Below are 23448 nucleotides of genomic sequence, written 5' to 3'. Positions count from 1 at the left end.
CGCCAATAATATCATTAAACCACTGTGTGTCACTGAAGTTTCTCATATGGCACCTTGTTTCTCTATGTCACCTCTCTTAAAACAATGGAATTTTACTTTTTTTTTTTTTTTTGGTGCTGGTCTGGGGCTTGAACTCAGGACTGGGGCACTGTCCCTGAGCTTTTTGCTCAAGGCTAGCACTCTACCACTTGAACCATAGCTCCACTTAGAGCTTTTTTGGTAGTTTGTTAGACGTAACAGTCTGACAAATTTTCCTGGCTAGGCTGGCTTTGTACTCTGGTCCACAGCAAGCATAAACCACCAGCACCTGGCTAGAATTTTACTCTTAATTTGGATTTTCAACCAGAAATTCATGGCAATCCAAAAAAAAAAAACCAGTGAAATGACCAAAGATGTGAATAAGAAACATTCTTTTTTGTGCCAGTCCTGGTGCTTTAACTTGGGTTAAAGCACCTGGGTGCTTGGTTCAAGACTAGCACTCTACCACCTAAGACAGAGCTCCACTTCCAGCTTTTTAATGGTTAACTGGAGATTAGTCTCACAGACTTTCCTGTTCAGGATAGCTTCGAATTGAGATCCTCAGATTTCAGCCTCCTGAGTAATTAAGATTACAAACGTGGGTCACCGGCGCCGGGCTAAGAAGCCATTTTTAATGGAAGGACTGAAAAGAATTAAATAGAAGGCATGGTAGCATTGTAAAGCTTGCTCAGGGAATACTGTGGAACCCATGAATTTTGTTGTTGTTAAAAAGTCTGCTGAAAAGTCAGAAAAAATCTTTTATTTGTCATCCTTCCCTTTAGTTTTTCGGTATACCATTTCTCGAAAACTGGCCAGGATCTTGTTCTCTCTCTTCCGTCTCTCTTCTTGGTTGAAAGACGCAAGTGCTCTCTTCTCATCAGCACTATAGATCTGGTTTTCTTTCCTCAATCGCACGGCCTCCATTCGGCGATGCCTAGAAATAATTTTATATTTGGCTTAATTTCTCAATATTTTCATAGTATATCCTCATTCATTTAAAAAATACAGAATGTGTATTTAAGAACTGATAAAAATTGAATAGTTATTAGATGATCATTGATAATCTTTTTTTTGGCAGTCATGGGGCTTGAACTATGGGCCTGGGTGCTGTCCCTGAGCTCTTCAGCTCAAAGTGAGCACTCTACCACTATGAGCCACAGTGTCACTTCCGGTTTTCTGATGGTTAATTGTAGTTAAGAGTCTCATGGACTTTCCTGACCAGGCTGGCTTTGAACTGTGATCCTCAGATTTCAGCCTCCTGAGCAGCCAGGATTACAGGCATGAGCCACTGGCGCCCGGCGATATTAATCTGTTGATGTGTTCTTTGATTCATTTCTAGTATTCAAATAATGATCTTGATCTTCTGTCAACAAGGAATTCATCTCAAGACTGATCAGTAATATTAGCGGTAAAGGCAGAAGGAAACTATGCCAGGAGAGCTACAGGTCTGTTTTATGTAGAGGGAAAAATTTCATGAAAAAGCTGCCTTTTTGTCTATGTACTCAATCTTACACAATCAGTTTAGAAGTTTGACCCTCTACAAAAAGTGTTAAGGACAAGACAGGAGGGCAGAGGAGTAGCTGTATGGGAGAATCACAGAAATAACAATATAGTTTGCTCAGGATACAATGAGCACTCCATGCATTTTATCTGGAATAGAAAGTAAAAGATACCGCTGGGTGCCAGTGGCTCATTCTTATAATCCTAACTACTCAGGAGGCTGAGGTTGGCAGGACAAAAATTCCAAGCCAGGCAGGGCAGAAAATTCCCTGAGGCTCCAGAAGAACCAGCTAAAAAGCCAGACTGGAAGTTTAATTCAAGTGACAGAAGCCCAGCAAGCATGAGGCCCTGAGTTCAAACCTTAGCACTGGCAAAAAAAAAAAAAAAAAGTATATAAATGACGCTGTGATGAACACCCATTATCTATGTATGTGTTTCCTGGTACATGCAAAGATTCTTCTCCTGAGTTGCCTGGAATGGAACTTCTGAATCATAGAACATATGAATGTTCAGCTTTCCAAGATAATGCCGGTTAGGGGCTGGGAAGGTGGCTCAGTGGTAGAGCGCTTGCCTTGCATGCATGAGGCCCTGGGTTCAATTCCTCAGCACCACATAAGCAAAAAGAAAAAGCCGGAAGTGGCGCTGTGGCTCAAGTGGTAGAGCGCTCGCCTTGAGCTGAAGAGCTGAGGGACAGTGCCCAGGCCCAGAGTTCAGGCCCCACGACCGGACCCAAAATAAAAAAAAAAAAAGATAATGCCGGTTGGGGCTGGGAAGGTGGCTCAGTGGTAGAGCGCTTGCCTTGCATGCATGAGCCCTGGGTTCGATTCCTCAGCACCACATAAGCAAAAAGAAAAAAGACGGAAGTGGTGCTGTGCTCAAGTGGTAGTGCACTAGCCTTGAGCTGAAGAGCTGAGGGACAGCACCCAGGCCTAGAGAGTTCAGGCCCCACAACTGGACCCAAAAAAAAAGATATGCCGGTTGTTCACCAAAGCGTACTAATAGATACAGCCACTGGTAGGATTTAAGAGATTCTGATAAGCCACATCATTTCAAATGCTTGAAATGCTTGTTTTATTTTTCCATTTCCTTTTCGGTTGTTTATATGTATTCTTTACATATTATCATTATAGGCATGACCCATAAGCACCAGGAAAAATAAAATTTCTTTTGTTGGTTATAGGGCTTGAACTCAGGGCCTGGATACTATCTGAGCTTCTTTGTGCTCAAGGCTAGTGCTCTACCACTTGAGCCCCAGCACCACTTCCCCCTGAGCTTTTTTGCTCAAGGCTAGTGCTCTCCTACGTTGAACCACAGTGCCACTTCTGACCCTGACACTTTTTTTAAAAGTTCTTTTCTCCCTTTCTTTCTTTTGCCAGTCCTGGGGCTTGAACTCAGGCACTGGGCACTGTCCTGAGCTTCTTTTGCTCAAGGCTAGCACTCTCCCGTTTGAGCCACAGCGTTATTTCCAGCTTTTTTTGTTTATGTGGTACTGAGGAATCAAACCCAGGGCTTCATGAATGCTAGGCAAGCACTCTACCACTACACTACATTTCTAACCCGACACTGAAATTTTCTATGCAAACAATCATATCAATTACAAAAATATGCGATATATCCATTCTGAACTTTGTACCTTTAGTTCACTTTCCTTGTCTTACTGTACTAATCCCCTGAACTGTTGTTTTAAAGCCGGTCCTCAGAATTTCAAGATTCTCAATGTGCTTTAGGGGTTCTTCAAATACGTGCCTCCAATGCCATTTCAAAATAGTTATCCAGGGTAGGGTGGCTCATGCCTGTAATCCTAACTATTCAGGAGGCTGAGATCTAAGGATTGAGGTTCAAAGCCAGCCCAGGCAGGAAAGTCCATGAGATGCTTATCTCCAATAAAGCATCAGAATACCAGAAGTGGTGCTGTGGCTCAAGTGGTAGAGCACTAGCCTGAAGCTGAAGAGCTGAGGGACAGTGCCCAGGCCCAGAGTTCAAGCCCCACACCAACAAAAAAAAAAATAGTTATCTAGTTGGGCTCTGGTGGTTCATGCCTGTAATCCTTCTTTTGGGCTCTAAAATTTAATTTCTTTTTGCCGGTTGTGGGGCTTGAACTGGGCCTGGGCACTGTCCCTCAGCTCTTCAGCTCAAGACTAGCGCTCTACCACTTGAGCCACAGTGCCAGTTCCGGCTTTTTCTGTTTATGTGGTGCTGAGGAATTGAACCCAGGGCCTCATGCATGCAAGGCAAGCACTCTACCACTGAGCCACATTCCCAGCCCCTTAAATAATTTTTTATTTGTAACATGTCTCTGGATCCTAGCTACTCAGGAGGCTGAGATCTGAGGATCACAGTTCAAAGCCATCCCAGGTAGGAAAAGTCTATGAGACTCTTATCTCCAATTAACCACTTGAAAACCAGAAATGGAGCTGTGGCTCAAAGTGGTAGAGCACTAGCCTTGAGTGAAAGACTTCAGGGATAGTGCCCAGGCCCTGAGTTCAAGGCCCACAACTGACAAAAGATTGCAGTTCAAAGCCAGCCCAGGCAAGAAAGTTTGTGAGACTCTATCTCCAATTAAGCACCAAAAAAAGCTGGAAGTGGAGCTGTGGCTCAAGTGGTAGAAGGTTAGCCTTCAGCAAAATAGCTCAGGGAGAGTGCCTAGACAAGCCCTAGGACTGGCGGGGGGAGGGGAGGGAGAATCCCAAATTTAACTTAGTCTTAATACTGCTGCCTGTATTCCTCCTTCCTTCTTCCTTGCTATCTCTTCTCGAAGGACAGTGCTTTATGAAATTGCTAACTGCCAAAATGTCACATTCTCACTGGCACTACTATACATAAGTGATCTTAATTATATATCTGCAGTGGATAAAATATCTAAACCAAATATGAGCTAGGAAAATACAAGGTAAATACCACTTCTTTGAAGCTGGAGATACAGTTCAGTTCCATACATACCTGGAAGGGTAACTATATGTGTTTATATCAATAGAGCCATCATCAAACATGTATTTATCCTAGATTTTCCATTAGGAAGTAGTCACTTAAAGAAAATCAATCAATAATATGTAATTCCGGTAGAAATGAAGGAGGATAAAGGGCTACTCATAGAAACTAAACTCAGGTCTAAACACATACCTGCTACCACTCATTACGTAACCGGAACATTCAAATGATGCAATTTCTTCACTGGTCAAGCCAATTTCACCTCTTCGTGGAATACGTTTTCCAGCTTTTACATATTCAGCCATCGCTGCACCTTCACCAGGTAACAGAGCATGGCCATAGCTACAAAGTAGAAGTCAGAAAAGATCTATTAGAATTAGCATGTCATATAAAGCTCATCATTCTAGAGAGAACATTTTCTCTTGAACAGCAGTAGGAATAATAGTACTGAGGACTGTGCTAAAAAAGCCCAATAGAAATTGCCTTATTTTTATTATAAGACCTTTTAGTAACCCAGAAATATACACATAATTTGGAAGAACTATACAATTGTAATTTATGATGTATAGTTGTTGGTTAATTTATCCCTATAGATGCTGCTATCATTGCCTCTGCCTCCATTTCGTTCCCTTTCTCCCTCTTACCTTTTTTTGTTGTTGTTTTGCTTGTCATGGGGCTTCTCAAGGCCTGGGCACTGTCTCTGAGCTTCTTTTCCTCAAGGCTAATGCTCTACCACTTGAGCCAAAGCACCACTTTAGGCTTTTTCCTGTTTATGTGGTACTGAGGAATTGAACCTGGGACTCTATGCATGCTAGGCAAACACTACCACTGAACCACATTCCCAGCCCTCCCTTTTCTCTTTAAAACAGCAAGTCTCTAATTTACTTATATCTTAGGCTTATAACTAGTACTATTATTATGAATAATTACATATTATTTTTTATTCAAAGGGATTTTCAAGGCTATTATCCTTTAATTCTATTAATATTTCTTGCCCATACAACTTAGAACAAAAATAATCTCTGTCCTAGTAGAACTGACATTACTGTCAATTGTAATACAAGGGAAATAGAATATATTGCATAAAAGAAGTAGAAAGTGCTGGGAGATTAAACAGGTAGAGCTAGGCACCAGTGGCTCACGCCTGTAATCCTAACTACTCAGGAGGCTGAGATCTGAGGATCGCAATTCAAAGCCAGCTGGGGAAGGGAAGTCTGAGATTCATCTCCACTTAACCATCAGAAAACTGGAAGTAGTGCTCTGGCTTAAAGTGGTAGAATGCTAGCCTTGAGCAAAAGAGCTAAGGGATAGCACCCAGGCCCTGAATTCAAGCCCCACAACCAAAAGAAAACAACAACAACAAAAACAAAAACAGGGGTAGAAAACACAACTCCTTGTGGAGGACAAGTATTGGGAATCAGCATTAAGTTCCCTCCTTCTGAAAAGAGCTTTGAAGGATGGCTAAGGATTTTAACAAGAAATAGAAGTGAGAAAAAAAAAAAAAAACCAAACAACCAGAGGGCAGGAAAAAGAAAAGGCATACTGGGAAAAGAAACGAACTGGAGCGGCTGGGAAGTTGGCTCAGTAGTAGAGCGCTTGCCTTGCATGCATGAGGCCCTGGGTTTGATTCCTCAGCACCACATAAGTAGAAAAAAAAGCTGGAAGTGACGCTGTGGTTCAAGTGGTAGAGTGCTAGCCTTGAGCTGAAGAGCTGAGGGACAGCGCCCAGGCCCAGAGTTCAGGCCCCACGACTGAACCAAAAAAAAAAAAAAAAAAAAGAAACGAACTGGACAAGGTTTAACCACTGACTGTGCAGTAAGTATATATATATGTGTATATACATATACATATATGTAAATGTTTTTTTCTTCTTGGTGGGTCATGAGATTTGAACTCAGGGCCTGGGTGCTTTTGCTTAAGGCTAGTACTCTACCACTTTGAGCCACAGATCCACTTCTGGTTTTAGGAGGCTAATTAGAGATAGTCTTATGGACTTTCCTGCCCAGACTGGCTTCAAAAGGTGATCCTCAGATCTCAGCATCCTGAGAGGCATGAGCCACCAGAACCAGGCTCTTGGAAGGGACTTTAGCTATTGAAAATACACTGCTACTTGGGCTGGGAATGTGTCTTAGTAGTAGAGTGGTTCTCTAGCATGCATGAAGCCCCGGGTTCAATTCCTCAGTACCACATAAACAGAAAAAGCCAGAAGTGGTGCTGTGGCTCAAGTGGTAGAGTGCTAGCCTTGAGCAAAAGAAGCTCAAGGACAGTGCCCAGGCCCTGAGTTCAAGCCCCAGGACTGGCAAACAAAAATACCTTGCTACTGGATAGCAGTTCAGACATCTCACATGTGACCATTTCCTCCTCCTTCCTTCTCCAAGGAGCTGAGCCAGAGGAGAGACTAGATCACTGCTAGGTAGGGTCTACAGCTCCAAGTCCGCAATAAAACAGCTATAGAAAAAAAAGAAACCCCACTCTTTCTTCTCCCCTAAAACACATTTTAATATCTTGGGGCCCTCAGGGGGAATTTGAGGCAGAATAGCTATAGGAAAAGAATGCTGAAATTAACCCCCTCTCATAGTCATACCTTAGGAGACAACCAGGATTTCTTTCTTTCTCCTTTCCTCTCCTCCTCCCTCTCTCAATCTACCTCTCCCTCTCTCTCCCCTTTTATGATTAAAAAGGATCAAAGTTGTTTATGAAGGAAATGTAACAGGAGAGATAGGTGACAATGTGTAGGCAGTAAAACAGAAGCTAATCAAGAGAAATGCCTTAAACCTTAAATCTTAACCTGTAGCCAGCACTGGTAATGTAATCCTAGCTACTCATGAGGCTGAGATCTGAGGATCATGGTTCAAAGCCAGCCATGAGACTCTCATCTCTGATTAGCCACCAGCACAAACACACACAGACACACACAGACAGACACAGACACACAGACACAGACACACACACACACACACACACACACACTTTTTTGGACAGACCTAGGGCTTGAACTCAGGGCCTAACACTCACTTTGGATACCCGGAAGTACTGTTTCAATGTTCAGAGTTGCTAAATAACCTGGTGTTTTTCCCCAGCTTCAAAAGAATAAAGGCAGCAGATTAACAGTTGCCATTTTAACTCCATCTCCTGCATGGGAAAGAAGTTCTTTTCTTTCTCTCCACTTTAACCTTGCTCTTGAGCCATCTACCTCAAGCCACTGTCTCCTTTAATGGCCACTCTCTCTATTAATCTCCTTGCCTACTTAGCCACTTATAAACACATGAATGAATGAATAAATAAAAAAACACTGCTACTTACTTCAAAGGTTTATCATCTTGAGAGGCAAGTGTTTTTGGAGCTTCTGGGCCAATTAAATCCGATGGTTCTTCAGCCTCTGTAGTAAATATATTTAGAAATATATTTGATTTTTTTTTTTTTTTTTGGTCATGGGGCTTTGAACTCAGGGTCTGGGCTGTCCATGAGCTTTTCTGCTCAAGGCTAGGGAGCAAACACTTTGAGCCACAGCTCCATTTCTGGTTTTCTGGTGGTTAATTGGGGATCAGTCTCATGAACTTTCCTGCCTGGGCTGGCTTTGAACCTTGATCCTCAGATCTCTGCCTTCTGGGCAGCTAGGATTACAAGTATGAGCCACCGGTGCCCGGTTATCTATCTATCTATCTATCTATCTATCTATCTATCTATCTATCTATCTATCTATCTATCTATCTACCTACCTACCATCTGTAGAGGGAAGGAGAGAGAGAGGGGGGAGGGAGGGAGGGAAAAAAGAAGGGAGGGAGGGAGGGAGGGAGAGAAAGAGGTCATGGGTCTTGAACTCAGGGTCGGGACACTATCCTTAGTTTTTCTGTTTAAGGACAGGGTGCTAGCACTTTGAGCCATGGCTCCACATCTGGTTTTCTGGCTATTAATTGGAGATGAGAGTCTCACAAAATTTCCTGCCTGGGGTAGCTCTGAACTATGTGATCCTCAGATCTCAGCCTTCTGAGTAGCTAGGATTACAGGTGTGAGCCACTGGGGTGTCAGGCTTACATTTGCATTCTGACTAACCAGTTATTTTACTATTTCATCTGTTTTGAATAAAAAGTCTATCAGAAGAACCTACTTGCTCGTTCCTTCCAGGGATTCTCCAGGAATTCTTCTTGAGAATCTTTTGAGCTTGAATCACTAGACTCTTTTCTGCTCTTCTTAGACTTCTTTTTCTTATATTTCTTCCTGTAGAGATTATAATTTGATTAAAATCCACTAAACACTCCCATGTTTTAGGGCATCTTGTTTTTTTTAAATTGTCTGTCATGGGGCTTGAACTCAGGGCCTGGGCATTGTTCCTGAATTTTTCTGCTCAAGGCCAGCACTCTACCACTTGAGCCACAGCCCCAGTTTTGTTTTTTTGGTAGTTAAGTGGAGTTAAGAGTCTCACAGATTTTTCTTCCTGGGCTGGCTTTGAACCTGGATCCTCAGAACACAGCCTACTGAGTAGCTAGGACTACAGGCATGAGCTACTAGTACCTGGCTAAACATCTTGATTTTTTCATGGCAATGAAAAAAACTGATAAAATTATCTGAATTACCAGCTTGTTCAAAGTTGCTAAATCTTAAAAATCTAAGTAAATCATACTTTGCTAAGAAAAAAATGAAATACAGTTCTGATGTAGAAAGAGCATAGAAACAAAAATAGATTTTGCACTGGGCACTAGTAGCTCATACCTGTAATCCTAACTGCTTAGAAAGCTGAGATCTGAGAATCGTAGTTTGAAGCCAGCACAGGCAGAAAAGTCCCCATGAGATTCATCTCCAATTAACCACTCAAAACTGGAAGCTGCGCTGTGGTTCAAATGGTAGAGTGCTAGCCTTGAACACAAAGAGGTTCAGGGACACCAGGCCCTGAGTTCAAGCCCCATAACTGACAAAAAAGAAAAAAAAAAAAATCTTGCTAGGCACAATGACTGATACCTTTAATACTAGCTACTTGGGAAGTGATGAGGAGGGCTGTGGTTTGAGGTCATCTTGGACAAAAAGTGGTGGCACATGCATATCATTCCAGTTATGACGGAGGCATAAATAGGAGGACTTTGATCCAGGTTAGCCTGGGCAAAACAAAAAAATCCTATCAAAAATTAAAGCAAAGCTGGGCAACAGTGGCTCACACCCATAATCCTAGCTACTCAGGAGGCTGAGATCTGAGAATGGCAGTTCAAAGCCAGCATGGGCAGGAATGTCCATGAGACAATTATCTCCAATTAACCACCAGAAAACCAGAAGTGGTGCTGTGGCTCAAGTGGTAAAGTGCTTGCCTTGAGCTGAAGAGCTCAGGGGCAGTACCCAGGCCAGAGTTCAAGCCCCATGACTGAAAAAAAAAAAAATTAAAGCAGTAAGTGCTGGGGGGTATGGCTCAAGTACACTAGCAAGTGCAAATGTCCTGATTTCAAACTCCAGTAACTTTCACCCAAAAGCCCAAACACCCTCTCTACTTTTTTTTTTTTTTTTTTGGTCCGGTTGTGGGGCCTGAACTCTGGGCCTGGGCACTGTCCCTCAGCTCTTCAGCTCAAGGCAAGTGTTCTACCTCTTGAGCCACAGAGCCACTTACCCTCTCTACTTTTAACCAATTTGAACATAATAATAAGTTTGAGTATAGTGGATTGAAATGTATCAACTATGTTATCTACTTATTTATTTTTGCCTGTCCTGGGGTTTGAACTCAGGGCCTGGGCTCTATCCCTGAGCCTCTCTGTGCTTAGGGCTAGCACTCTACCACTTGAGCCACAGTACCACTTCCTGCTTTTTCTGTTTATGTGATACTGAGGAATCAAACCCAGGACTTCATGCATGCTAGGCAGGCACTCTACCACTGAGCCACATTCCCAGCCCAAAATCATTGTAGTTTATAGACATTACTTGGATATTGATTTCAATTAACTACAGAAGAAAGCCTACTGAGAATTAAGGATTGATTGCTAAGTATTTTAGGCATAATAATTTTTTTTTGGTGCCAGTGCTCCTGGGGCTTGAACTCAGGGCCTGGGTACTGTCCCTGAACTTTTATTTTTGTTCAAGGCTAGCACTCTACCACTTGAACCACAGCTCCACTTTGGCTTTTTGGGTGGTTAACAGGAGATAAGAGTCTCATGAACTTTCCTGCCCAGGCCGGCTTTGAACCGTGATCCTGAGTAGCTAGGATTATATACTAAACCAGTACCTTGTTTACTAGCATTGCTTTTGGTTTTTTTAAACAATGCCTATTCTTTAGAGAAAGATGTTAAATTGTTGATGGACAGAACAATATCTGGGATTAGTTCCAAAATAACTGGGGGAGTATGGAGACTGACCACGAGGCTAGAGTTGTTCACAATAAGATGGGCAAATGGGGGGATCATTATACTATTTTATCTAATTTCAGATATGCCTTAACTTTAAAAAATAAAGAAAAACTTACGCTCTGCGTTTCTTTTTCTTTTCCTTTTTCTTAGCCTTTTTTGCTCTCCTTTTTGTATCTTCATCTGCAAATTAAAACACACAATTGAAAAGTAGCTTTAAATTCTAAATCTCCAGCCAATGAGTCAATGGCTCATATCTTTAATCCTAGCTATTCAGGAGACTGCAACATGAGGATCGAAGCCAGCCTGGGCCGGAAAGAATATGAGATTTTTTTTTGTTTTTTGGGTCCGGTCCTGGGGCTTGAACTCTGAGCCTGGGCGCTGTCCCTCAGCTCTTCAGCTCAAGGCTAGCGCTCTACCGCTGTGAGCTCCACTTCTGGCTTTTTTCTTTTTGCTTATGTGGTGCTGAGGAATCGAACCCAGGGCCTCAGGCATGCAAGGCAAGTGCTCTACCACTGAGCCACCTTCCCAGCCCAAGAATATGAGATTTTTGTTTGTTTGCTGGCTGTGGGGCTTGAACTCAAGGCTTGGGCACTGTCCCTAAGGATAATGAGGACTAGGGAAACCTAAGTCATAGCAGGGAAAAAGTGCCTTTATGTAACACATCTACCTTAGAGGAGGTATCCTCTGGTTAAACATCACTTAGCAGACGGCACAAAAGGTACACTATAAACATGTAATTGAATAAAGTTAAGGAAATGAAAATATGGTTAGAAAATTAACATGATACCATATTCTAATTTTTTTTTTTGGTCAGTGGTGGTGCTTGAACTCTGGGCCTGGGCACTATCTCTAAGCTCTTCAGCTCAAGGTTAGTGCTCTACCACTAGGAGCCACAGCACCACTTCTGGTTTTCTGGTGGTTAATTGGAGATAAGAGTCTCATGGACTTTCCTGACCAGGCTGGCTTTGAACTGAGATCCTCAGATCTCAGCCTCCTGAGTAGCTAGGATTACAGGTATGAGCCACTGACATCCGGCTCTGGCTCTGCTATATATTTTTTTTTTTGGGGTCCGGTTGTGGGCCTGAACTCTGGGCCTGGGCACTGTCCCTCAGCTCTTCAGCTCAAGGCTAGCGCTCTACCACATGAGCCACAGCACCACTTCCGGCTTTTTTCTTTTTGCTTATGTGGTGCTGAGGAATTGAACCCAGGGCCTCTGGCATGCAAGGCAAGCGCTCTACCACTGAGCCACCTTCCCAGCCCCATGGCTCTGCTATATTTTAACACCCCTAAGAGGAAGCTGGAAAGGGAGAGTTAGATTGGCAGGACAGGGGAGAATGATGAAAGGGATGACACCAACTAAGATACATTGTACTTATGGACAGATTTGTTGAATGGAGACCCCTTTTACAATTAAAGCTAACAGAAATATAAATAAATAAATAAACAAACAAATTGGATACTTGAGTGTGTGCGTGCGTCAGTTCTGGCTCTTCAACTCAGAGGGCCTAGGTGCTGTCCCTGAGCTTTTTTTCCCTTTTTTGCTAAGGCTCTACCACTTGAGTCAGAGATCCACTTCCAGCTTTTTTCCTTGTGGTTAATAGGAGGTAGGAGTTTCACAGACCTTCCTGTCCAGGCTGGCTTTGAACTGTAATCTTTAGATCTCAGCTTCCTGAGTTGCTAGGATTACAAGCATGAGCTACTGGCACCCAGCTGTTAGTTTTTTGAGACAGGGTCTCAATATGTAGCACAAGCCGGCCTCATACTCTTTATTCTCTGGCCTCAGCCTCTATAGCGTTGGGATTACAAATGGATGTCAGTAGGCCCAGTGTCAATTTTTATATTTTTAGTGCCAGTCCTGGAGCTTAAATTCATGTCCTGGGCACTTGTCCCTGAGCTTCTTTTGTTCACAGCTATCACTCTACCACTTGAGCCACAGCTCTACTTTCAGGTTTTTCTGAGTAGTTTAGTGAGGATAGAGTTGCACAGACTTCCTTGTCCAGGTTGGTTTTGAACTGTGATCTTCAAATCTCAGCCTGCTGAGTAGCTAGAACTACAGGTGTGAGCCACCAGTGCCTAGTGTCAATAATTTTTTAAGGTAGCTTCTTATGATGTACTAACTCAGATAAAGTTCCATGTATCAATTGGCAGTTAGCCTGAAAGGAGTAATTCATGGCATGATTCTTTAAAAACTGCAGAGATGCCTCCTTGTAGGCATGTGAATTACACCAAAAGAGCCAACCATGGAGCATATATGCCCAATATGGATTAATTTGGCACCCTATGTGTTATAGTCCAATCTCTACAGTTGCTTGACGCCATGTACTTTGTGCAAGGATTCATTACTCGTGACCTCAGACATGGTACTTATTACTTGCACTCTATCTTAATTTCCTTATGTGCAAGATGTTTTTATTGTGTGTACTACACAGAAATAATAAATAATAAATACTTAGTAATAGTAAGTACTTAGTGGAGTACCTGGCACAAAGTTGGTGAGAAGACAGAAAATTCGCTATTTTTGTTTTAAGAACCTTCTTGTAGGGATGCTATTTCTTAGAGGGAAGAGTACAGGGAGTGTGATAGAGGGGGTGAAATATCAGAATACAGTGGAAACGTGCAGCGGTAAAACAACAAAATCCTACCCCAACCACATATAACTGATAGAAGCCAATTAAAAAACGAAAATAATTTTCTTCTAAAGTAAGTTTTAAGAAGTAAAACTGGTTTTGAAGCAAGGCTTGCAGAATGATGGCTTTCTTACCACTGGAGTCGGTTTCAGAATCGGAGTCACTATCACTCTCTTCAGAAGACTTCTTGTGTTTTTTTTTAGATGATTTTTTCTTTCTCCTTTTCTTAGACCTTTCTTTTGAATGACCAGATGACTTCTTCTTCTTCTTCTTTTCATCTATAGTAAATACAAATAAAAATTACCTTCTAGCCAGGTGCCGGTAGCTCATACCTGTAATCCTAGCTACTCAGGAAGCTGAGATCTGAGGATCATGGTTCAAAGCCAGCCTGGGCAGAGAAGTCTGTGAGACTCTTATCTCCAATTAACCACCAGAAAACTGGAAGTGCTCAAACTGGTAGAGCATTAGCCTTGAACAAAAAGGAGCTCAGGGACAGCACCCAGGTCCTGAGTTCAAGCCCCTCGACTGACAAAAAAATAACAACAACAATAACACCTGTTAGCTGGGCACCAGTAAGCTCACATATGTAATTTGAGCTGCTTAGGAGGCTAGATCTGTTGATTGTGGTTCAAATTTCCAGCTTTGGCAGGAAATTCTGTGAGATTCGTATCCCCAATTAAACACCAAAATCTGGAAGTGGAGCTGTGGCTCAAGTGGTAGAACCTAGCCATGAGTAAAACAGCTCAGGGATACCATCCACGCTGAATTCGAGCCCCAGGGCTGACACAAAACAAAAAAATCACTACTAAGGAAATACTTCTTAACATTGATTTTATTATATTTGATTTTTTTTTTTTGGGGGGGGTTGTCGGTTGTGGGCCTGAACTCTGGGCCTGGGCACTGTCCCTCAGCTCTTCAGCTCAAGGTTAGCCCTCTACCACTTGAGCCACAGCGCCACTTCTGGCCTTTTCTGCTTATGTGGTGCTGAAGAATCGAACCCAGGGCCTCATGCATGCAAAGCAAGCACTCTACCACTGAGCCACCTTCCCAGCCCTTTATTATATTTGAAATACTGAAAAATAATAGACAATTGCCAACTTCAGTAAAAGCAAAGTAGAAATAATCTTCAACTACTCATAAACTTTTTTTTTTTTTGCCAGTCCTGGGGATTGAACTTGGGGCCTGGGCTCTGACCCTGAGCCTCTTTGGCCTCAATGCTAGTGCTCTACCATTTGACCCATGGCACCACTTCCAGCCTTTTCTATTTATATGGTACTGAGGAATTGAACCCAGGACTTCATGCATGCTAGGCAGGCACTCTACCACAGCTAGATTCCCAGCCCTCATAAACGCAAGTTTTATATTTTAATTTTTTTGTCAGTTTGTGGGACTTGAACTCTGGGCCCGGGCGCTGTCTCTGAGCTCTACAGCTCAAGGCAAGCACTCTACCACTTGAGACACAGCGCGACTTCCAGTTTTCTGGTGGTTAATTGGTGATAAGAGTCTCATGAGCTTTCCTGTCCAGGCTGGCTTTGAACCATGATCCTCAGATCTCAGCTTTGTTAGTAGCTAGGATTACAGGTGTGAGCCACCAGAGCCCAGCAAGTTCTGTATTTTATTTTATTTTTATTTTTTTTTTTTGGGTCCAGTCGTGGGGCCTGAACTCTGGGCCTGGGCACTGTCCCTCAGCTCTTCAGCTCAAGGCTAGCGCTCTACCACATGAGCCACAGCGCCACTTCCGGCTTTTTTTCCTTTTTGCTTATGTGGTTCTGAGGAATCGAACCCAGGGCCTCATGCATGCAAGGCAAGCGCTCTACCACTGAGCCACCTTCCCAGCCCAAGTTCTGTATTTTAGAAGTACCTTCAGGGGTTGGGATGTAGCTCAGTGGCAAAGTGCTTGCCCAGCAAGTGCAACCTCCTGTGCTTGATCCCTAGTACCAAAAAAGAAAAGACAAAAACAAAACAAGTACCCAAAAGTACCTTCTGAACTTGATGCTGAAGTAGTGCTTTTCTTTGGCTCTTCATCTTCTACTGGTGTATGTTCATCAGAGCTAAATTTAAAGAAAATGGTTCTAAGAATTTTTTTAAAGTCATAAAATATAAACCAGAGCACTACACATGTTCTTTTTCTTTTTTTTGGTTGGTTGTGGGGGTTTGAACTCTGGGCCTGGGCGCTGTCCCTGCACTCTTCAGCTCAAGGTGAGAGTTCTACCGCTTGAGTCACAGCGCCACTTCCTGTTTTCCAGTGGTTTATTGGAAATAAGAGTCTCATGGACTTTCCTGCCTGGGCTGGCTTTGAACTGGCTTTGAACCTGATCCTCAGATCTCAGCCTCCTGAGTAGCTAGGATTACAGGTGTGAGCCACCGGCGCCTGGCTAAACATGGATTTTAAAAAGTTAAATAACAGCATGGACTGTCCAAGAAACCATTAAAAGCAAGCAGTGGTCTGGGAGCCAGTGGCTCACAATTGTAATCCTAGCTACTCAGGAGGCTGAGATCTGAGGATCACAGTTCGAAACCAGTCTGGGCAGCAAAGTTGGTGAGACTTTTATCTCCAACTAACCACCAGAAAACTAGAAGTGGTGCTGTGGCTCAAAGTGGTAGAGTGCTAGCCTTGAACAACTGACAAAATAAGTAAATAAAGCAAGCAAGCAGTCGACCATTTTTTTGGTGGTCGTGGGGCTTGCAATTCAGCTCAAGGAGAGCACTCTACCGCTTGAGCCACAGTGCCACTTCTGGTTTTCTAGATGTTTATTAGAGATAAGAGTATCACGGAGGTTCCCGCCCAGGCTGGCTTTGAACAGTGATCCTCAGATCTCAGCCTCCTGAGTAGCTGGGATTACAGGCGTGAACCACTGGCGCCCAGCTTGGAACGCGCGCGCGTGTGTGTGTGTGTGTGTGCGCGCGCGTGCGCGCGCACTCGCCAGTCCTAAGCTTGAACTCAGGGCCTTGGTTCTGTCCCTTAGCTTTTTTTGTTCAAGGCTAGCACTCTACCACTTGAACCATAGCTCCACTTCTGGCTTTTTGGTCATTAATTAGGGATAAAAGTTGCATGGAGAGCTGGGCGCCAGTGGTTCATACCTGTAATACTCAGGGGGTTGACATCTGACACCTGTGGTTTGCAGCCAACCCAGGCAGAAATGTCCCCATGAGACTTTTATCTCCAATGAATCACCAGAAAACCAGAAGTGGCACTGTGGCTCAAAGTGGTAGAGTGCTAGCTCAGGGACAGTGCTCAGGCTCTGAGTTCAAGCTCCATGACCAACACCCCGCAAAAAAAGTTCCATACTTAAAAAATTGTGACAGTACAGCTGATATTTGGCAAAGGTGCACAGCCTCTTCAATGATTGGTGCTTGGAAACCTAGGCAGCCACATGCAGAAAACTAAAAGTGGATCTCAGTCTATCATCATGCACTAACATCAACTCAAAATGGAATAAAGACCTTAACATCAAACCTTAAACCTGAAACTACTGCAGGACAGAGTAGGTGAGACACTTGAACTTATAAACACAGGCAGGAACTTCCTGAACAGAGTCCCAGGGTCACAATAAATTGGAGAGAGACTCAACAAATGGGACTACCTTAAAATAAAAAGTTTCTGCACAGCTAAAGACATAACAACTAAACTAGAAAGACAGCCAACTAATTGGGAAAAAAGTATTTACCAGCAATATTTCAGACAAGGGCCTAATATCCATTATATACAGGGAACTCAAGAAAGTAATCACTCCCAAATTAACAAACCAATCATTAAATGGGCAAGGGGGCTAAAGAGACTTCTCAGAAGAAAAGATAAAAATGGCAAAGAAATCCATGAGGAAATGTTCATCATCCCTGGCTGTAAAGGGAATGCAAATAAAAACAACCTGAGATACTACCTTACCCCAGTCAGAATGGCCCACATCCTAAATTCAGCTAACAACAAATGCTGGAGGGGATGCGGAGAAAGAGGAACCTATTGCATTGCTGGTGGGAATGTATACTAATACAACCACTTTGGAAAGCAGTCTGGAGGTACCTCAGAAAGCTAAATATAGACCTCTCCTATGACCCAGCCATACCACTCCTTGGTATCTACCCTGAGCAACAGGAACCAGGATACAAGGACACATGCACCTCTGTGTTCATGGCAGCACTGTTCACAATAGCCAAGATATGGAAACAACCCAGATGCCCCACTACAGATGAATGGATCCAAAAAATGTGGTACCTACATACAATGGAATTTTACATAGCCATTAGAAAGGATAAAATAATGGCATTTGCAGGGAAATGGATGGAACTAGAACAAATCATTTTGAGCAAGGTAAGCCAAGAGCAGAGGTAAATGGCACATGGTCTCCCTGATATGTGGATGTTAAATCCAAAATGCAAGGAGATATGACAAATTAAACAGGACTCGAGAAACAAAGGACCTCCACTCATTTTGTCATATCATTACTAAATGACCCCATGTTCTTGACCACATATATGGTATATATGTCCATATCTGAAGGAAGCTAGGAGGAAGACACAGAATCAGAGGGAAATGGGAAAACATACAACAGAGGGGCCCATCAGCTGCACTGGACATTGATGAAAATGAACTAAGCAACTCAAGGGCAACAATGAGAAGGAGGGAATGAGAGGGAAAGAGGGAATAGCTTACACTAAACAAAAGGAAAGAAATGTACATATCACCTGATGTGGAAGAAATAATTGTATTGTCAAAGCTCATAGAATACACAAACTTTATAGAACATGATGATAATTTGCCTCATTAAGGTTTAAATGTGTTTGTGACTTTAACCAAGTATCATATCTCACAATACGGTAAAATTTGTGAAATTTATGTAATCACTTAATCACAATACAAAATTATAAAAAAAATTGACAGTAAAGCTGGGCTGTCTGTGGCTCATGCCTGTCATCCTAACTACTAAGGTTCTGAGGCTGAGATCTGAGGACTTAAGTTCGAAGCCAGCCTGGGCAGACAAATCAGACTCTTAGTTCCAATAATCAGCAACAAGCCAGAAGCAGAAGTGTAGCTCAAGTAGTAGAGCATCAGCCTTTATCAAAATAGCCAAGCTAGAGCTCAAAGCCCTGAGTTCAACTATAATGCCAGAGAGCACATGCACGCACGCATGCACGCATGTATGCACGCACATATGCACACATGTACGCATGTATGCATGTACACACACGCCCCCCCCCCCCCCCCACACACACACAGAAAAAAATCTGACAGTAGACTCAGGATTCAAACAAATGTTACAATGACTTAAAACTACTTACTCTGGCTCAGGGTTCTTTGGAGAAAGTCCCCATACTTCAGGAGCTCCTAATTCTCCAATCCTCTCTCTCTCACTTAATCTCCTAGAAGATAAAATATTTCAATAACTCAATGAATTGTTTCCAAAATACATAATCAGATTGATTCAACAGAAATTCCATTTCCCTTGTACACGTTATTTTTCCTTCTTCATTGAGATGAAGTCTAAGTTGTTCAGACTAGGTAGGAATAATTGGGCTCAAGTGACTCTTCTCCTGCGTCAGCCATCTGAGTAGCTTGCTTGACAGGACATGCCTCCACATCTGGATTTCGTGTGTGTGTGTGTGTGTGTGTGTGTGTGTGTGTGTGTGTGTGTGTGTGTGTGTGTGTGTGTGTGTGTGTGTGTGTTTAAATTTTATTTGATGCCTGTCCTGGGGCTTGAACTCAGGACCTGGGCACTGTCCCTGAGCTTTTGTGCTAAGGCTAGCATTCTTCCACACTAGAGCCACAGTTCCACTTCTGACAATTTTGGTAGTTAACTGGAGATGAGTCTCATGGGCTTCGAATTGTGATCCTCAGATATGATCTTCCTTAGACAAAGAAATTTAAAAGGGGACAAGTTGGGCCTATGTGTCTCAAACCCATAATCCTAGCTACTCAGGAGGCTGAGATATGAGAATCTCAGTTTGAAGTCAGTCAGGGCAAATAGAGACTCTTATCTCCAATTAATCAGCAAAAAGCTAGTATTGGAGGCGTGGCCTAAGTGGTAGAGTAACATCTGTGAGGGGGAAAAAGTCAAGTTCCAGGCTCTGAGTTCAAGCCCAGCCTCAGTGATCAATCAATCAATACTCAGAGTAGTAGAGGAAAGATTTCCTGCTAAACTGTAAGCACAAAGTCCCATTCTCATACCTGTTACCACTTGCCTTCATCTGTAGTTAAGATAATTTATCCTCTAAATGTATAAATGCAATTTTTTAATCTTTTTTTATTGTGAAAATACTGTACAGAGGGGAGACAATTACATGGGCAAGATAATGAGTACATTTCTTATCAAGCATTGTAGCCTCTCCTTTGTTTCCCCTTCCCATCCCATCCCTCCCCCCATCAAAGTTGTAAAGTTAATTTTCGACATAATGACTTGTAAGTCTCATTGTTGCAATGGGTCCACCTGTATCCCTATTTAAATGATTTGTTATAAATGCAATTTCATCTGAGCAGTTCTTGAATGTTTTTCTGGAGTCTCCAGTAAGAAGCAATTTGCTTTGTGACTGATGTACTGTGAGTATCTTTATGACAACTTAGGTGAGGTAGGTTTCTAACCTATCTCAGGACTGCTTTTACTGTTTCTAGTACTATGTGCTCTTGGAATACTTGTTTTGTTCCAGGCACTAATTATTATAACCCTATAAACCAGCCGGGCGCTGGTGGCTCAGGCCTGTAATCCTAGCTACTCAGGAGGCTGAGATCTGAGGATCACGGTTCAAAGCCAGCCCGGGCAGAAGAGACCGTGAGACTCCTATCTCCAATAAACCACCAGAAAACCGGAAGTGGCGCTGTAGCTCAAGTGGTAGAGCACTCGCCTTGAGCTGAAGAGCTGAGGGACAGCGCCCAGGCCCAGAGTTCAAGCCCCATGACCGACAAAAACAAACAAACAAAAAACCCTATAAACCCTAGTACTAATTTTATATCCCACTTCTGTTGGCAGTGTTGGGGATTGAACACAGGGCCTTAAAAGCTTGCTAGGCATGCATTCTACTACTAAGTTAAAACCCTAGTCCCCAAGTCCCTTTAAATAGTGAAGAAATGAAGCTCAGAGAGGTTTCTAGGTTTACCAAGGCTATTATTAGGTGGTAAGTAAGGGCTTCAAACTCAGGCAGTCTGATATTGGAACTTGTCTTTTTCATCACTATTGTTTTGACTCACATAGCAATGTTATAAACCTCTTCCTTTCTCCTTCTACAACTATATACTCTCCCCACAACAGTTATTCTCATTAGAAGAGATCTAGACTTTTTTCCCCAAGGTAATTTCACCTACAGCTTAGCAGATGACTTGTCCCACTATAACCAAATAATATTGTGTGAGGGGAAGGCTTTACTCATTTCCAATTTAAACCCTAAGGGGCTTCCAGCCCTTCCCATTTCCCCTGCAAAACATTCCACTTACATATCACATTATGTCAAACTTATCTGTTCCTTTAGTCAACAAGCAATGGTTGCTCGCCCACAAAGTGGTTGGCACTAATTCTGTGACCAATCAAAACAAAGCTTTACCTTTCTATGGGTTCAGTTAGCGATGGAAAAACAAGCTTAGGCCTTTAGAATGACACAACCAAGTACGAGCTGTAGCGGCTGTCAGCCACATCCACTAATAAGCCAAAGTGGAAATGAGATGGCCTGAAACCAGAGCATTATGAAGGAGCTTGAGAATGAGTGAACATAAGAAAAGGAATTAAAAAGTCGCGAATAGATTAAAAAAAAAAAAAAGGTCGAACAAGGATCCAAACTAGGCAGGGAGCAAAAAAAACCGAATAATCAGAATCCGAACGAATGATAAAGAGGACCCCAAAGGCAGGAACAAGACAAGGAGCTGGAAAAAGACAAGGTACGACGATGTCACTCACTTCTGTCGAAGGCTCTCCTCTCTTTCCTTGTCCAGGAGGCTAGGCCACGGTTTGTCGCTTCCGTAGGGGCGCGAGTAGCCGCCATAGTAGGTGGACGAGGAGGCAGAAGCGAAGGGGGTGCTGCGTGGCGCAGAGGGGCGCTCTCGCGAGCGCGAGCGGGAGCGGTAAGACTGGTTTCGGGAGCTTTGGCTGAGGCCGCTCTGATGATGGCTGAGGCCATTCCGGTCACCAGACCGAGAACACGAGCGCGAGCGGGAGCGGTGGCCTCGCGGGGAGCGGGCATACTTGCTGGGCTTGGGGCTGTTCGAGGAACTGCGACGTTTTCCTCCGGAACCACTGGCCTCCCACTCAGGGCTTCGGGATCGAGACACCGGAGACATTACTTCAGTTTTCGCCGACGCGGCAGGACATGGAGGTGGCACTCACGACCCTCTAAGAATGTGGACTGCCTTGGCTCCTACAAGCCGCATCACCGAAGCGACTAAACCCGAAGAAACCTTGGAGACGGTTCCGGGTGCGCCGGCAAACTCCTTCCCCAGATTGCCAGAGGGCGCTGGCCAATGAGAAGGAATGTGTGTATCAGTGTAAATGTGTCCGGTCAGCAAATTGCGTCCATGAACTGTCTGGTTCCGAGTGAAGTTCCTCAAATCAATGTGCATAGATCATTTTCTTTATGAGTTTCAGATTCGCAATAGTTGAAGGGAACGACGAATATTAATACAAGATACAATTCATTGAGGAGCCATATAGACAACATGGTTATCATTATTTTCTGTCGTTCCTGAGGCTTGAACTCGGGGTCTGGGTGTTGTACGTGAGCTTCTTTGTGCTCAAGGCTACCACTCTACCACTTGAGCCATGGCACCACTTCTGGCTTTTTCTGAGTCTTAGGACTTTCCTGCCTGGGCTGGCTTAGAACTGCGACCCTCAGGTCTCAGCCTCCTGAGTAGAATTAAAGGCGTGAACCACTGGCTACCGGCTCCAGCTAGTGTGTGTGTGTGTGTGTGTGTGTGTGTGTGTGTGTGTGTGTGTTCATATTCAGGGCCTGGTGGTTGCTCCCTCAGCTTTTCTGCTCAAGGCTGGCACTTCACCACACAAGCCACAGGCAGTTTGCTGGTTAATTGATGATAAGCATGTCATGGACTTTCCTGCCTAGGCTGGCCTTTGACGATTCTCACTCAGCTCATAACTTTCTGAGGAGCTAGGATTACAGGAATGAACCACCAGCACCTAGCCACAGTCAACACTTTTTTTTGGGGGGGGGAGGGGGTCCGGTCGTGGGCCTGAACTCTGAGCCTGGGCGCTGTCCCTCAGCTCTTCAGCTCAAGGCTAGCGCTCTACCACTTGAGCCACAGGGCCACTTCCGGCTTTTATTTGTTCTGCTTATGTGGTGCTGAGGAATCGAACCCAGGCCCTCATGCATGCAAGGCAAGTGCTCTACCACTGAGCCACCTTCCCAGCCCAACACTTTTTTTTTTTTTTTTTTTTTTTTGGCTAGTCTTGGGGCTTGAACTCAGGGCTGGAGCACTTTCCCTGAGCTTCTTTTGCTCAAGGCTAGCACTCTACCATGTGAGCCACAACTTCACTCTGGCCTTTTCTGTTTGTGGTGCTGAGGAATTGAACCCAGGGTTTCATGCATGCAAGGCAAGCACTCTACCACTAAGTCACATTCCCAGCCCAACACTTCTTTTTTTTATGGGTCGTGGGGATTGAAATCTGGGCCTGGGTGCTGTCTCTTGTTAGGTATTTAAAGAGGCTGCCAAGTAAGATCACACCAGACACGTAGTAAGAGAGAGGTTTATTCAGCAGACTGGCTGGCACCAGGCCAGGTTGGCCCTCCACAGAGGGAGGCTGGCCCCGGACCATGCCTAATCTAGGATAGGGGCAGGAGAAGGTGTGGCCAGGTAAAGGGAGGTGGGTACAAATAAGAGGAAGTGGGACCAGGTGGGAGAAAGGTGTGGCCACATTGGATCCATTCGGTGTGCCAGTTGCCTAGGTGATGCTGGTACTGGGCAGATACTTGGCCGCGAGGAGGGTGGAGTCTACTCGCCTTCCAGGAGCAGATCTTACCTCCCTCAACTCTTCAGCTCCAGGAGCTCTCTACCACTTGAGCCACAGGGCCACTTCCAGTTTTCTGAGTGGTTTTTTGGAGATAAGAGTGTCAAGGACTTTCCTGCC

At 43.8% G+C, this 23448-nt stretch overlaps 1 protein-coding gene across 1 annotated transcript; it reads right to left on the bottom strand.

Annotated features, from left to right (window-relative positions):
- Window positions 1-732: 732 nt before the first annotated feature.
- LOC122128206 (NFKB activating protein) lies at window positions 733-21776 on the bottom strand. The gene is made up of 9 exons (XM_042702487.1): window positions 21271-21776; window positions 18671-18751; window positions 15374-15444; window positions 13528-13671; window positions 10883-10946; window positions 8555-8664; window positions 7750-7825; window positions 4639-4788; window positions 733-952 (listed from the first exon to the last, which is right to left on the bottom strand). Exons 1-9 carry the CDS (start codon window positions 21648-21650, stop codon window positions 778-780), a joined length of 1251 nt encoding a protein of 416 aa, XP_042558421.1. The 5' UTR covers window positions 21651-21776; the 3' UTR covers window positions 733-777.
- Between the last annotated feature and the right edge of the window lie 1672 nt (window positions 21777-23448).

The sequence above is a fragment of the Dipodomys spectabilis genome, unplaced genomic scaffold, assembly GCF_019054845.1.
Source record: "Dipodomys spectabilis isolate Male_0828 unplaced genomic scaffold, ASM1905484v1 ptg000325l, whole genome shotgun sequence".
Classification (NCBI taxonomy): Eukaryota; Metazoa; Chordata; class Mammalia; order Rodentia; family Heteromyidae; genus Dipodomys; species Dipodomys spectabilis.
This window is presented reverse-complemented; position numbering and strand designations above follow the sequence as displayed.

What these genes read in the sequence shown, in the direction of transcription:
- LOC122128206 (XM_042702487.1), bottom strand. Translation starts at nt 21,650, where the DNA reads ATGTCTCCGGTGTCTCGATCCCGAAGCCCTGAGTGGGAGGCCAGTGGT. An exon ending in GAGGAGAGCCTTCGACAGAA is followed by an intron (nt 18,752 to 21,270) that starts GTGAGTGACATC and finishes TTTATCTTCTAG; the next exon opens with GAGATTAAGTGAGAGAGAGA. An exon ending in TTCAGCATCAAGTTCAGAAG is followed by an intron (nt 13,672 to 15,373) that starts GTACTTTTGGGT and finishes TATTTACTATAG; the next exon opens with ATGAAAAGAAGAAGAAGAAG.